General features: G+C 47.4%; 1 protein-coding gene across 2 annotated transcripts in view; it reads left to right on the forward strand.

The window, feature by feature from the left end:
* The window catches only part of caly (ubiquitin carboxyl-terminal hydrolase calypso), a 128,927-nt gene that overhangs the window by 45,144 nt on the left and 70,714 nt on the right, over positions 1 to 13,069 (forward strand). For both annotated transcript variants that reach the window (XM_068389622.1, XM_068389623.1), the window contains exon 6: positions 2,271 to 2,445. In XM_068389622.1, the coding sequence (XP_068245723.1) occupies positions 2,271 to 2,445 (175 nt within the window). The remainder of the gene's footprint in view (positions 1 to 2,270; positions 2,446 to 13,069) is intronic.

Raw genomic sequence — 13,069 nt, forward strand, 5'->3', positions numbered from 1 at the left:
GTAGTGGAGCTGTTGGCATGATTCACTTCTCGTTATCTTAAAATCAATGCGAAGGAAGATTTTTATATCAAGTTTTTCAAGCTGAATGACTTAAGAAATAATTTTTGATAAAGTTAGAAGTTTAATTGAAATTCACTCTTTTTTTCAGAGGTTTGACTCTTGTAGAGGAAAATTTGTAGTCCCCTGAATATAACCTTATTATAGGTTATCTAAATTATTTAGAAAACTTTTTTTTTCAAATGATTCTCAAATGGCTATATCAACTTTTGTGGATAGTGTAGTAAGACTAGGAAACAAATGTCTTCCCTTATGGGTGAGATAGTGTCCGGTACAGATACGGTTTTGAACATGTCTTTGGAAGGCACTATGGTCTACTAGTTTGGGCACTTTGGAGAAGCTTTTTTCCAAGACCAACTCAAAGGATTCTGTCTTTTGGAATATTAGGGATAATTCTTTTTCAAGGTTTTCCTGGAAAAATAGAATTCAGCTTTTTCTTCTTTATTTTGAAAAATTCGAAAGAATGAAATCTGTTGGTTCAGATGTAGATATGTTTGTGGGGACTCTGGCTTCTTTAGACAAGCTCATTTCTTTGAGTCAGTTGTAGATGAAGGATTTCGAGTGTCACCTCAATAGGCATTGGGGTAGGACCTACGATCTAGATACAATTTGCATTCCAGTGTATTATATACATTATAGATGAAAAATCAACTTAAGTGAAATGGTGGGATGATGCTCATTATTTAGCTCAGGGAGTGTTCTTGGAAGTAAGAGTTCAGGCCATCTCTTTTCTTAGATATTTCCCAGGAAGGATGGGGTGCAATTACGAATTTTCTTCATCAGTCATAGAAAGGGTCGAAGAAGAGGTCAGTCCTTGTTCTAGACCTGTCAGGCTCAGAAATCTCTAATAATGGGTAGTGGTTGGCGGTGAGTTCAGAGAGTTCAATAGTGCTGGCACAGATTTAGAATCAGGAGTAACCAGGTCGTACATAGTCCGTAGTTGGAGACCCTGTTACAGGACTGGTTGGATCTAGTTCTAAACATTTTTTTCTTCCTTCTCTATTTTTTGAGCTATTTATACAAATTCAGGAGTTTGCTAACAGCAGTAGGACTTTGGTAGCCTATTTTTTACTGCAAAAATGGCTTCTGTTATCAGTATCCAAGGAAGTTGTCTTACAAATTCCTTCATGTCAGACCATTGATTTTTTAGGTCAGTTTGCCCAAACACCTATTTGCTTCATCTAACTAGATGAGTTTTATTCACTGTATTTCAAGTCACATTGATATTTATAAGGGCTCTGGATGGTCTGTTGTAGGTATTTAAAGACAGTCTATCAAAATTTTGTATCAAAGATTTTCAATTATAAAACTACTGCTTTTATCTTGCAAGTTGGTTGTGAGTCATGACTCAAAATATCCATATAACTGTAATGGCAAAGTATATAGTATTTAGGCATTTTTCATTGTTAATTTAAGACTTTAATCCTTGTTACCTTTATGTTTGCCTGTTTACTCTTCATATTCCTTGTATCTTTGTCCTACTTAGCTGTTTAACTTTTTAACTATGCCTTGTTCCAGTTTTCACTCTTCAACTAAGAACACATCTTTTGGGAGTCCATTGAGAATCTAGGAAATTTAGTCAATGGTCTTAACTCTTAAGCAACTGCTGTTACATCATAGTAATAACAACTAAATGAACTGCTGTGATAGGGTTGTAGTAAGAGGCAGGTTGTTGCTTCTGCATAAGTGTTCCATTAAATTGTTTGTAGATGTGTATAGGGTATTGTAATTTTGCTTTAGTACCATCTTCAAGTATGTATTTTTGAGTTTTTGTTTTAGATCTTTAGACTTCTGCAAGTTGGTGTTGGTCTGTACCATATTCATCTGATAGTAGAACACATGTTACCCGTAGTTTGATGGTAACTTCTCTTTACCACCTCTCTTGGCTTAAGTTTTAATACCTATCATCTATTCATTCAAGGGTAGCCCACGTTTAATTACTATAGTAATGATTTTGTTTATCTCTAGGCAACAGTATAAGTTTGTTCTTTCTTTAGAGAAATGAAATTGATTGAAAAGCTTGGATACTTGCAGGTTAACTGCCAAAATTAATTTTGGGAGATCCTTACAGCATTTAGTGATGAGAAATATTTAGGAAAGATTCATGTGTATACACCCAAAAAATTCTTATTAAAAATGTGCAGCAAAATGTGGGAGAAAGTTTTCCCCTGCAAAATGATTTGCATCAAAATGTTAAAAGTAGTATTTTACAGGCCCCTGGCTGGAAGGAGAAGATTGGACTGAAAAGTTTCGACGTGTAATAACAGAGAGACTTGGTATTGCCACTGGTGGAGAACCTTATCATGACATACGTTTTAATCTCATGGCAGTTGTTCCAGACAAGATCACAGCCTATAAAAGGAAACTGGTTTCGCTCAGAAGGCACAGGTAAATGAATCACAAGATATTGAATTTTATGAAGTATTACATAATGCTCTACAGTCCTAGTGTCAGCTTTTTTTCCCTAGAAATATAGATAGGAAAATATGTAAAAACTCTTTGTTGTGGGAAAATTACTAGCAGTTATCACTTAGTTCTAGTATAGACCTCATTCCTTTGCTCTTAAAATAGTAATCTTTCTCACATATTTGTTCTGCATTCCCTCCTCATGAACAAGTTTTCCTCTTTGAATGGACATCTTGGAGATTTTGATGACTGTTTGGTGAAGAATTAAAAGTCTCTTCATCAAGCTTATAAGTTTGACTGTAAACATCATATTATCTCCATGACTCTGTCCCTAAAAGATTACACATTTTTGATAACTTGTGCTAAACAAAAATAAATTATATTTTGTAATAGAAAACAAGAGAAATTATTTACACAAAGTAAATGGGAAGGGAAACAAATCAATACAGTAGGCTACCTGGAAGAATTAAGAATAAAAGTAATTACAAGCAAAATAAAATGAGGTCGGCTAGAATATGTTCTTAACCCTTTGACCCCCAAAGGACATACTGGTACGTTTCACAAAACCCATCCCTTTACCCCCATGGACGTACCGGTACGTCCTTGCAAAAAAATGCTATAAAAATTTTTTTTTTCATATTTTTGATATTTTTTTGAAAAAATTCAGGCATTTTCCAAGAGAATGAGACCAACCTGACCTCTCTATGACCAAAATTAAGGCTGTTAGAGCAATTTAAAAAATATATACAGCAAAATGTGCTGGGAAAAAAATAACCACTTGGGGGTTAAGGGTTGGAAATTTCCAAAGAGCCCGGGGGTAAAAGGGTTAATCTTACATATCATAGGTAAGACTTTTCAAAAATCCTGCAGGTTACCCTACTCAAGGTTTGTACATTGATTTCTTTAGGCTATATTATAGTAGGCAACTACTGTAGGTTAGACTTGTTAATTGAGAGTTGTTCCGTAACCGAAATACAAACCACGCTATTTACAAAGGGTTATTACTTTTAGCGTAGCTGAAATGGCGAGCCATTAGAATTTAACGAGGGTGTATTACCCCCGCGCTAGTTAGCGGGGGGGTAGGGGAGTGGTAGCTAGCTACCCCTCCTCCCCCTCACACACAGGTGAATACTCACTTTCACTTTTGGCTCGGACTGTGACAGACGTCTCTGTCTTGGTCCTCGCTTGGCAGCCATTGTCTGTTTTGTCTTTACTTAATCGCTTACTTTTCTTTTACTCAATATATATGTAAACATGTTTTCATGTTTGTATATATATTTGAGTATAGAAATAAGTAAGTTTCCTTTTCAGATGTGTGTGTGTAGTGTACGATATCTACGTGGAGGCCTCGGCAGTTAGGCCACCACGGCCTAATTTTATGGGTTGCGATCGAGTTTGACTTCGGTCTTTCTCTCTCTCTCTCTCTTGAGGTCGTTCACCCTTTTACTATGTTTTACTACGCCCTTGTAGCTTCCTTCCCGTGTGGGTGGGGTTGCTACGCCGTACATTTTGTCTCAATTAGTTTATGAATCTAATTGTAGTTGTTAATTTTTCAGCTTGTAGAACGATTCCTTTCGGGGTTTTCGTTTTTTTCTTTAGTGTTCATTCATTTTTTAAATTACATAATTACATAGTTACATAATTATAATTGTTATAATTCTGTTTTGGTTACAGCTCTCCTTCCGCGAGTGTAAGTGGTTGTGAGGGCACGTGCCTGTTGTGTAATTCTTGTTCCTTTTCCTCGGGATTCCTCTTCGGAGCCTTCCCGGGGGAATGAATGTGTACTAATATTATTTGTTTTATTTTTTACAGTTACCGATCTAGTTCGTTTCTGTAATATAGCAACGGTGTGAGCTGTCTGGTTGAGTCCTGGGGATTCGGCTGTTGCTGCCTCCCCCCTTGTATTGTCATCAGGGGCGTGTCTCCTTCTACTGGTAGTACTCCCGTGTCGACGGACAGCTCTCCAGTTCATTTTAGAACAGTCAGGAGGCTTGCCTCCTTGGGCGGATAACTTTCCTTCCGAGGGAAGTTTTTTCCTGTCCAGGCTTGAGCTTTTCCTCTTTTGGGGGGTTCTTCTCTTGCCTTTTTTTCGTGCGACTATGCTCTTGGTGCTGAGCGGTCGCACCTGCAATTTCGCTCAAGGGGCTGGGCAACTGCAGGAGCTCCTCTTCGGAGGATTGCCCCTTTTAGGTCACTGGCTGACCAGTCTCTTCCACGAAGTGTTTCTCTTTCGTTCGCGAGAGAGTACACTCATAGAGACTCCTCTTCGGAGGTTTCTTCTGTTGCTGTTGCTGTTGGCCTCCCTCGCCGTAAGGCCCTCCGTCCGCCTCGTCGTAAGGGCCTCTCATCTCCCTATAAGGGTGCTTGAGGCGCCTTTTTGAATCTCCGTTTGCAGCCTACAACTTCTTTTTCTCGATCTTCCGTCTTGGTGCAGATGGACAGCAGTCTAATCTCGTCTTCCGACGGGCAACGGTCTTCCCGACGGACAATGGTCTTCCCGACGGACAGCGGTATTCCGACGGACATCAGTCTCCCGGCGGACAACGATCCCTTCGGGGCAAAGGGTTGCCCCCACGGGGGTTCTTCCCTTGCGTGTCAGGGTTTCCCTGCGCGCCCTTCTGTTCGTCAGCGCTCTCCTGTTCGTCAGCGCTTTCAAGATGATCTTCCCTGAGGTTCCTGTTACGTGCCCTGTGCGCCCACGTTCGCCCTCGCGATCTAGAACTTCGGTTCAGGTCGGGGTCAAGGACTCTTCTTCTTGCGCAGGCTTCCACGCGTAGCCTTCTGCTCGTCAGCGATCATCAGCTCGTCAGCGATCATCAGCTCGTCAGCGATCATCAGCTCGCCAGCGATCGTCAGCTCGTCAGCGATCATCAGCTCGCCAGCGATCTCCGGATCGCCCACGTGTGTTACAGCTGGCACGCCAACGTTCTCCAACACTTCTGAAGGAACATGGTTCGCCAGCTACTAGCTCAACTGCGGATGCTGATCGCCATCGCGCGACCCTCAACTGCGGATGCTGATCGCCATCGCGCGACCCTCAACTGCGGATGCTGATCGCCATCGCGCGACCCTCAACTGCGGATGCTGATCGCCATCGCGCGACCCTCAACTGCGGATGCTGATCGCCATCGCGCGACCCTCAACTGCGGATGCTGATCGCCATCGCGCGACCCTCAACTGCGGATGCTGATCGCCATCGCGCGACCCTCAACTGCGGATGCTGATCGCCATCGCGCGACCCTCAACTGCGGATGCTGATCGCCATCGCGCGACCCTCAACTGCGGATGCTGATCGCCATCGCGCGACCCTCAACTGCGGATGCTGATCGCCATCGCGCGACCCTCATTTACCTGCGCATGCTGCTCGCCATCGCACAACCCTGAACGATTGCCCGCTTACGCATGCTGCTCCTCATCGCACCACCCTGAACGATCGCCCTCCTGCAGATGCTGATCACCATCGCACCCTTTCACGCGATCATTCACCTGCGCATGCTGCTCGCCATCGCACAACCCTGAACGATTGCCCGCTTACGCATGCTGCTCCTCATCGCACAACCCTGAACGATCGCCCTCTTGCGGATGCTGATCACCATCGCACCCTTTCACGCGATCATTCACCTGGCATGCTGCTCGCCATCGCACAACCCTGAACGATTGCCCGCTTACGCATGCTGCTCCTCATCGCACAACCCTGAACGCTCGCCCTCTTGCGGATGCTGATCACCATCGCACCCTATCACGCGATCATTCACCTACACATGCTGATCGCCATCGCTTACCGCCAGCGATCTTCTTCACCTACGCGGCAGCACGATCCCTCGCCGTCACGCCCATTCGCCTGCGCGCCCGCGCGATCGCTCGCCTGCGCGCCCGCTCGCCTGCGCGCCCGCGCGATCGCTCGCCTGCGCGCCCGCGCGATCGCTCGCCTGCGCGCCCGCGCGATCGCTCGCCTGCGCGCCCTCGCGACCGCTCGCCTGCGCACCCGCGCGACCGCTCGCCTGTGCGCCCGCGCGACCATTCGCCTTTGCGCGACCGTTCGCCCTCGCGCGACCATAGTTCGCGGCGAATTCCACAGCCGGTGGTAGCAGCAGGGACGCGTGCTCCTAGGCGGCACTCGGGATCACCTCCATCCAAGCACAGGTTGGTAGTGCAGGACGAAGACAGCTCAGTACAGCATTCTTCCCACCTTCTTTTCAGGCAGGAACCGTCGTGTCCTCTCCAAAGGATCGCCCGATCCCTTTCACCTTAGCGAGGATTTCGGACTCTGTGTCCTTGGAGCAGCAGACATGGTTTGATCCGCTGGCACGGGCGTTAATGAGGGTTATGAAACCAGCACTCACCGGCCAGGGTAACAAACCAGCGGCTGTCTCTCCTACGGTGAAGAGAAAGAGAGGAGTGGACTTCGTGGTGACTTCCCCCAGGGCGAAGTTGGTTCCCAAGAGGTCGGTCTCGAGGGTCCCCTCTCCTGCACGAGTACTCTCTCCTTCTCCCGCCCTGGAAGGATTTTTGGCGGGGGGGCTTTCCGTTGAAGATTTCTCCATCGGACAAGGGGTGACTGCTTACCTCTTCCTCTGGGAGCTTACCAGGTTCTTTCCCTCCTCGGTTACGGCCCGAGGTTTGGTTCAAGGAAGCTACAGGAAGATCAAGGGTACTTTCCTCCTCTCGAGCTCAGGCACCTTGGCCTTTCGTCGTTAAGTATCTACTTGCGGACAAGCTCGATGTTGTACCATCTGGACGCACTGACTGAAGGCTTCCTTCGGGTGTCTCATCTGTGGAGGTCAACGACCTCAGACACCCTTCCATCCTTGAGAAGAGTTTTGTCTTTGCCCAAGGACAGAGACTTAAACATCTGCTGTGCGGAGTAAATCGACTTCCGGTTTCACTCCTCCAAGGCGCTTTCTTCCAGACTCTGCAGGGCTCCAGCTCCCTTTTCTTTCAACCACGTCGGCCTAAGTTATCGGCTACGACAACTGGGACAAGGTGTCCAATTGCAGTTTCCTCCTGTCAGGAACAGATGGCACGGGAGACTCCCCCGGGGGGGCATAGTCCTAAAAGGAGTTCACGAACTCTAGGATTGCAGGTTTTTTCGCTGGGAGGATGCTTAAGGTTACTCATCCGAATGACAGCTTCCCGATGCCCATTCCCGCACAATCTCTGTGAGTAGCCAAGGATATCGCGCCTGCCGTCTCTGTCAGCGAATTCAGTGTCTCTGAACCTCTATGCCATAGCATCAGCAGAGTTGCCCGGTTGGGCAGAATGATCCATACCTTAGGCGAAGGTCTTCCTTAGGATCATCGACGGCTTCACCCCCGGCCCCCTCAGTCGATCCTTTCTTGTAAGGAAGGATCTGAGAGGGGATGTCCATAGTCGACCTCTCAGCCCTGATCAAGTTTGTCGAACAAACTTCGGCCAGCGTAGACCAGCAGAATCGACCAGACTGGTAACGAGGCGACAGGACTCCTTTAACCCTGGATCGGAAGGACGGGTACTTTCAGTTTCCATTCCATCCATCTTCCAGGGTGCTCGTCGAATTCAGCCTAAACTGCAAGTATTCCTGCTTATGATGCAGTGTGGCTATCCCGCCGTGGCATAGCAGGTTTGTTTCCCCAGAGAACTCTCCCTGCCTTCCTCTTGGCCGCTCAGGTGCAGACTTCCGCCTCCTCTGCTGTTTGGAGGGCTGGTCAACTCCGGTAGGCTCGGGTTTCGACCTTCTTCAGCGCCGGGAAAAGCTTCCGAATGCTAACCATGAGTGTGGGCTCATGGTATTTTGCTTGGAGCCTTCTCTTCCTCTGCCTCAACATCTGGAGTATCTGGCCATGATATTGAGTCAACCGCCTTACCACGTTGGAAACCCCGCTTCTCGTCCGTCCAGCGAGGTTAAGCAACGTCGGTACTTGGATGGGTGACCACCTGGGGACGCCAGATTCTGTTACCACATCCTCCGAGCCTTCCTTTCGGTTGACTGTGGCAAGACTGAGGAGAGTCGCAGTACCTGTTCTCAGTCAAGCAAAGTTTTCAGCCCTACCTTGGAACGTTTCCTAGTTCTTCTTTCCTCATTGACCCGTTTATAGTCCGAACGGTCGCCTCAGGATAAGTTCCATGTGGGGCGATCCAAGTTCCGGTGGCTTCAGGCAATGTTTAACCGGACTCCCTGGCCCTATGGGACCAGCGGAACTATTAAACCTGCAATGGGTGTTGACCTATGGAGCCTCTTGATGGTAGTGGATATTCTCGTCCTTTCCCCACATTCTTGATGCGGTTCTCGGACTCGTCAAAGGAAAGGGGGGGGGGCATGTTCCGGTCCAGGCCTATGGTCAAGACCTGAAGGATACCTCTCCATCATTCAGGCAGGCTTAAGGGCCTTAGTCTGGCCCCTCTTCAGATCCTACCGCTCCTGCCAAGTCGCCCCGTTGCGTGTCGACTTCATGCTAACCAGCAGGGGACGCATTTTCACACCTTCACATCTTGCAGTAGAGATACCGGGATGATTGAGATTCTCTCAATTCCACCTCGGCTCTCTCATTCCAGGCAGGGGAATGTTTCTCTCAGACTATTCGAGCAGAGCCTCATAGAGAGAGTGTACCTAGGGGTCTTTGACCTTGGGTAACCAGCAAGTGCTGGTCTGGGGGACCTGATCGCGACAGCTTGGAACCTCAAGCTTCCGCTAGTTTTCCCCCCAGTCTCAGACCCCGAGACTCTGGCAAGATGCATTCCGGTGATGGTGGGACAACTTCGACGCCTGCGTCTTCCCTCCTTTTTGTCTGCGGACAATGGGTCTCAACAAAACCAGGTTGTCTGTCAACCTTTCAATGGGAGAGCTCCACTGGGACTATGCGCAGAACGGTTTCTGGACCCTCTGCTTCCCCTGACGGAACTCCCAGGAGAGCTTCTCCCACGGCGCAGACTACTCAAGCAACCACACTGCGACATCTCTCCCGAACCGGGGCGTCGCTTCGGCTTCATGCCTGGAGACACTACGCTTCCTCCTCTAGAAGAGACAACCCGCTACAGTCGCGGTACGGAGGTCGCGTCATCTGCGATAGTCATCCACAGGGGTCTCCCAGGCAAAGTGAAGAGTCTAAGGTGGTTGGTGCCGTGGGAGATATACCTCTTCCCGTGAGGCCTCTTCTCCAGCAATAACGGTCTTATTGCCTTTCGGCGGGAGGAAACTCCTTTCCGCTCTTGGCAATGAAGCCTGTCGCTCAGCCTTTCCCTGACCTTCAGGCTTAAAGGAATAACTTTTTCCTGCCCGCTGGATCTATCCTCGCTCATGCGAAGCTACGATCGTCCCTGCCCTAGTCGGAGGAAGACCTCCAACTTGGAGCATGGCTCGGACTTTTAGTCCTTTAAGAGATCTTCTCAAGACCCTTTTACGACAGGCCTCGGATTGTATTCCGCCTTGGGTCTTCTGCTCACTCTGGCCACGGCCAGTGTGTAAGCAATCTTCTTGGTCTCTTACTACTCCCCCCCTTTCTAAGGAAGAGGGGAAGGCAACATTCAGGCTCGCTCCTGAGTTGTTGGCTAGACTCAGAATCTGAGGGTCCCGACCCTTCGGTCCGATTCATTCAAGATTTTGAGTCTCCATTCTGTGTCTGATGTCCCAAGACCTTCTCTTTCTTGCCAGTACAGGAATCGAGAGGTTAGCGCTGGGAACAGCTGCAGTTTGGCCTCAGTTGCAGCCGATTTGGGAACACAAGGAGGACATGGGGGGAGAGTCACCAGTATACCTCTTCAGCCCGGACTCAAGGACATTCATCTCGACCTGTCTTCAGACCCTCCCCCGTCACGTCGCCCTACAGCACGATGTTGGATACATCGCAACGTCCCTCGCCTTCGAGTAATACTACTCTGTGACGCAGGTGCTACAAGCTGGAGTCTGGAAGCGTCTGATGACCTTCGCAGCCCGCTTCCTGCAGGGCGTGACCCACAGGAGTCTCGATACGTTTTCTATCGCTCTGTGGTGGCTACACAACAGCTGGTCTAACCTCAGGCTCCTTTTTGGACAGGTAGCAGAAGGTTGAGGGCATTGTTATCAGGTTTTAGTCTGCATGAACGAAAGAAGTATGTCTGGCCCTTACTTCTTTCTTCATCATCCCCTCTACGGGGAAGCAGCATCCTGGTCTCTGCATAGCTGACCTCGAACCTCTGCAGGTAAACCATGCTTCCTTGTGTTCCGAGTATTGAGTCAATACTGTCGCGTCCCCCATACCCTGACGAGGTGGTATTGGGAACGTCCTAACCCAGAGTTCCTTCTGGAACTCCAGGTCAACTGCCTAAGACGGGTCACACTTCTTCCTTCACACACAAGCTTACGTAGGCCACATGGTTCCTTGCGGTGCAAGGAACTTGTGAGGTGCAGGGACTCCTTTTCTCGAGTGCGACTCACTCGGATTCTGAGTCCCCGGGTAAAGCCAAAGCCAGTATGGCTGGGGACTTTCCACCCTTCCTAAGGGATAAGTCACCCTTTGTAAATAGCGTGGTTTGTATTTCGGTTACGGAACAAATGACAAATTCGAAGATAATTTGTATTTTTCCTAACCATACAAACCTTAGCTATTTACACATATTTGCCCGCCAGCCCTGTCCCCCAAGACAAGTCCTACCTCTAAGTGAAAGTGAGTATTCACCTGTGTGTGAGGGGGAGGAGGGGTAGCTAGCTACCACTCCCCTACCCCCCCGCTAACTAGCGCGGGGGTAATACACCCTCGTTAAATTCTAATGGCTCGCCATTTCAGCTACGCTAAAAGTAATAACCCTTTGTAAATAGCTAAGGTTTGTATGGTTAGGAAAAATACAAATTATCTTCGAATTTGTCATTTTAGGCTAAATTGTAGTAAATATTAGAAAAAATATATTTAAAGCCTAAATTATTCTACAGAAGTTCAATGAATTTTCATTCAATTAACCCTTTTACCCCAAGGCTCTTTGGAAATTTCCAACCCTTAACCCCCAAGGGGTTATTTTTTTTCCTAGCACATTTTGCAGTATATTTTTTTAAATTTGCTCTAACAGCCTCAATTTTCGTCATAAGAGAGGTCAGGTTGGTCTCATTCTCTTGGAAAATGCCTGAATTTTTTCAAAAAATCAAAAATATGAAAAAAAAAAAATTTATAGCATTTTTTTGCAAGGACGTACCGGTACGTCCATGGGGGTAAAGGGATGGGTTTTGTGAAACGTACCAGTACGTCCTTTGGGGGTAAAAGGGTTAAGAATAGTGTAGGCTAGGCTTTCTATATCATTGATGGGAGCCTTTGTAGTTTATGGGGACAGGCCTTGGACCGCCCGAAAATCGAGTAAAAAAATGTGCGAAATCGGCTCTTTTTCAAGGGAATTATCACTGAATGAAATATTAAATTCACTAGTTTTGTAAATGCTTGTCCCAACAAACTACATAGTAGGACAGGCTCGTGATTGCCAGAAAATAGAGTAAAGATCATCACCTATCGAGTTTTTCACAGGAAGTTTAACAGAATGAAATAATGAATTCACTAAATTTGTAAATGCTTGTCCCAACAATCTACATACTAGGACCACTCTGCGCATGAATGTCGGAAACGTGCTAGAAAAATGGACAACAACTAACCCAAACTTCCCCCCCTAACCTGACCTAGAAGCTGTGTCCTTAACTTCCTCATGACCTAATCGGGGGGGCTAACGCCCTCCTGCGACCCCCCAAACACTGCTGCTATCATACAAACCCCTCAAACCCAACCTAACCGAACCTAGTAGTTCCTAGGTCACAACCCTCAGCCGGGGCAAGCCCCCGGACCCCCTTCGTAAGTCTCTCTCCTACACAAAAAAAGGTATGGGTAGCACTCAAAATTATATCTTAACCACATTGTCATAATAAAAAAGTTACTCAGGCTTACCTTAATATTCGATGTCGCTAAAGCCGAAATCCTCGGGTTCTTGCTCCTTCAACCTCTTCCGGGGTAGAGGATTAGGCGGAGGACTTGAATTTGCGCGACTAGTGGAAGGTCGGGCGTCGCTTGCGGAAGAACGGCTGATGGATGGCCGAACGTTACTTGAGGGAGGTCGACTTGTGAAAGGCCGAACGTTAGTAGCGTTAGCAGGAGGACGGATTGTGGAGGGAGGAGATTCAGGAATCTGCAAGAAGAGAGGACTGGCTTTGAGCGGGTAAACGCGCTTGATGAGCTGTAAAAATGCCCTGAACGGACATACGGACTTCTCTATATATCGCTTCCTGATACAGTACTCGCAAAATAGCTGTCGTACAAAGCTTTCTGGGTACCAAATCTTAGTAGCAAGCTCGTTTTGAGAACCCGCCATTGCGATTCTATAGCGTTTGTATGTACGGTCGGGTCATTAGGATCAATGAAGTTAACCTTGTGGTTAACTGTAAAATGATTAAAATCCTGGTCTTTGACCCTGGCGTAGCCTTTCCAGCAATCGGAAATGATAGTGGTCCCCGGAAGAACTTGCTCTTGGAGTGCTGAGATCAACGTTTGCGTGTTACATTCCTTAACCACTTTGAAAAAGGTCTTCCGGGTTCCCCGGTCAACATGAGTGTGAGAAGCAAGCTTTTTGCTCTTCACGGCAACACAATCTTGAGCCCAACGTTCAACCCAACAACATGTGAGGA

Source organism: Palaemon carinicauda, chromosome 16 (genome assembly GCF_036898095.1).
Source record: "Palaemon carinicauda isolate YSFRI2023 chromosome 16, ASM3689809v2, whole genome shotgun sequence".
Classification (NCBI taxonomy): Eukaryota; Metazoa; Arthropoda; class Malacostraca; order Decapoda; family Palaemonidae; genus Palaemon; species Palaemon carinicauda.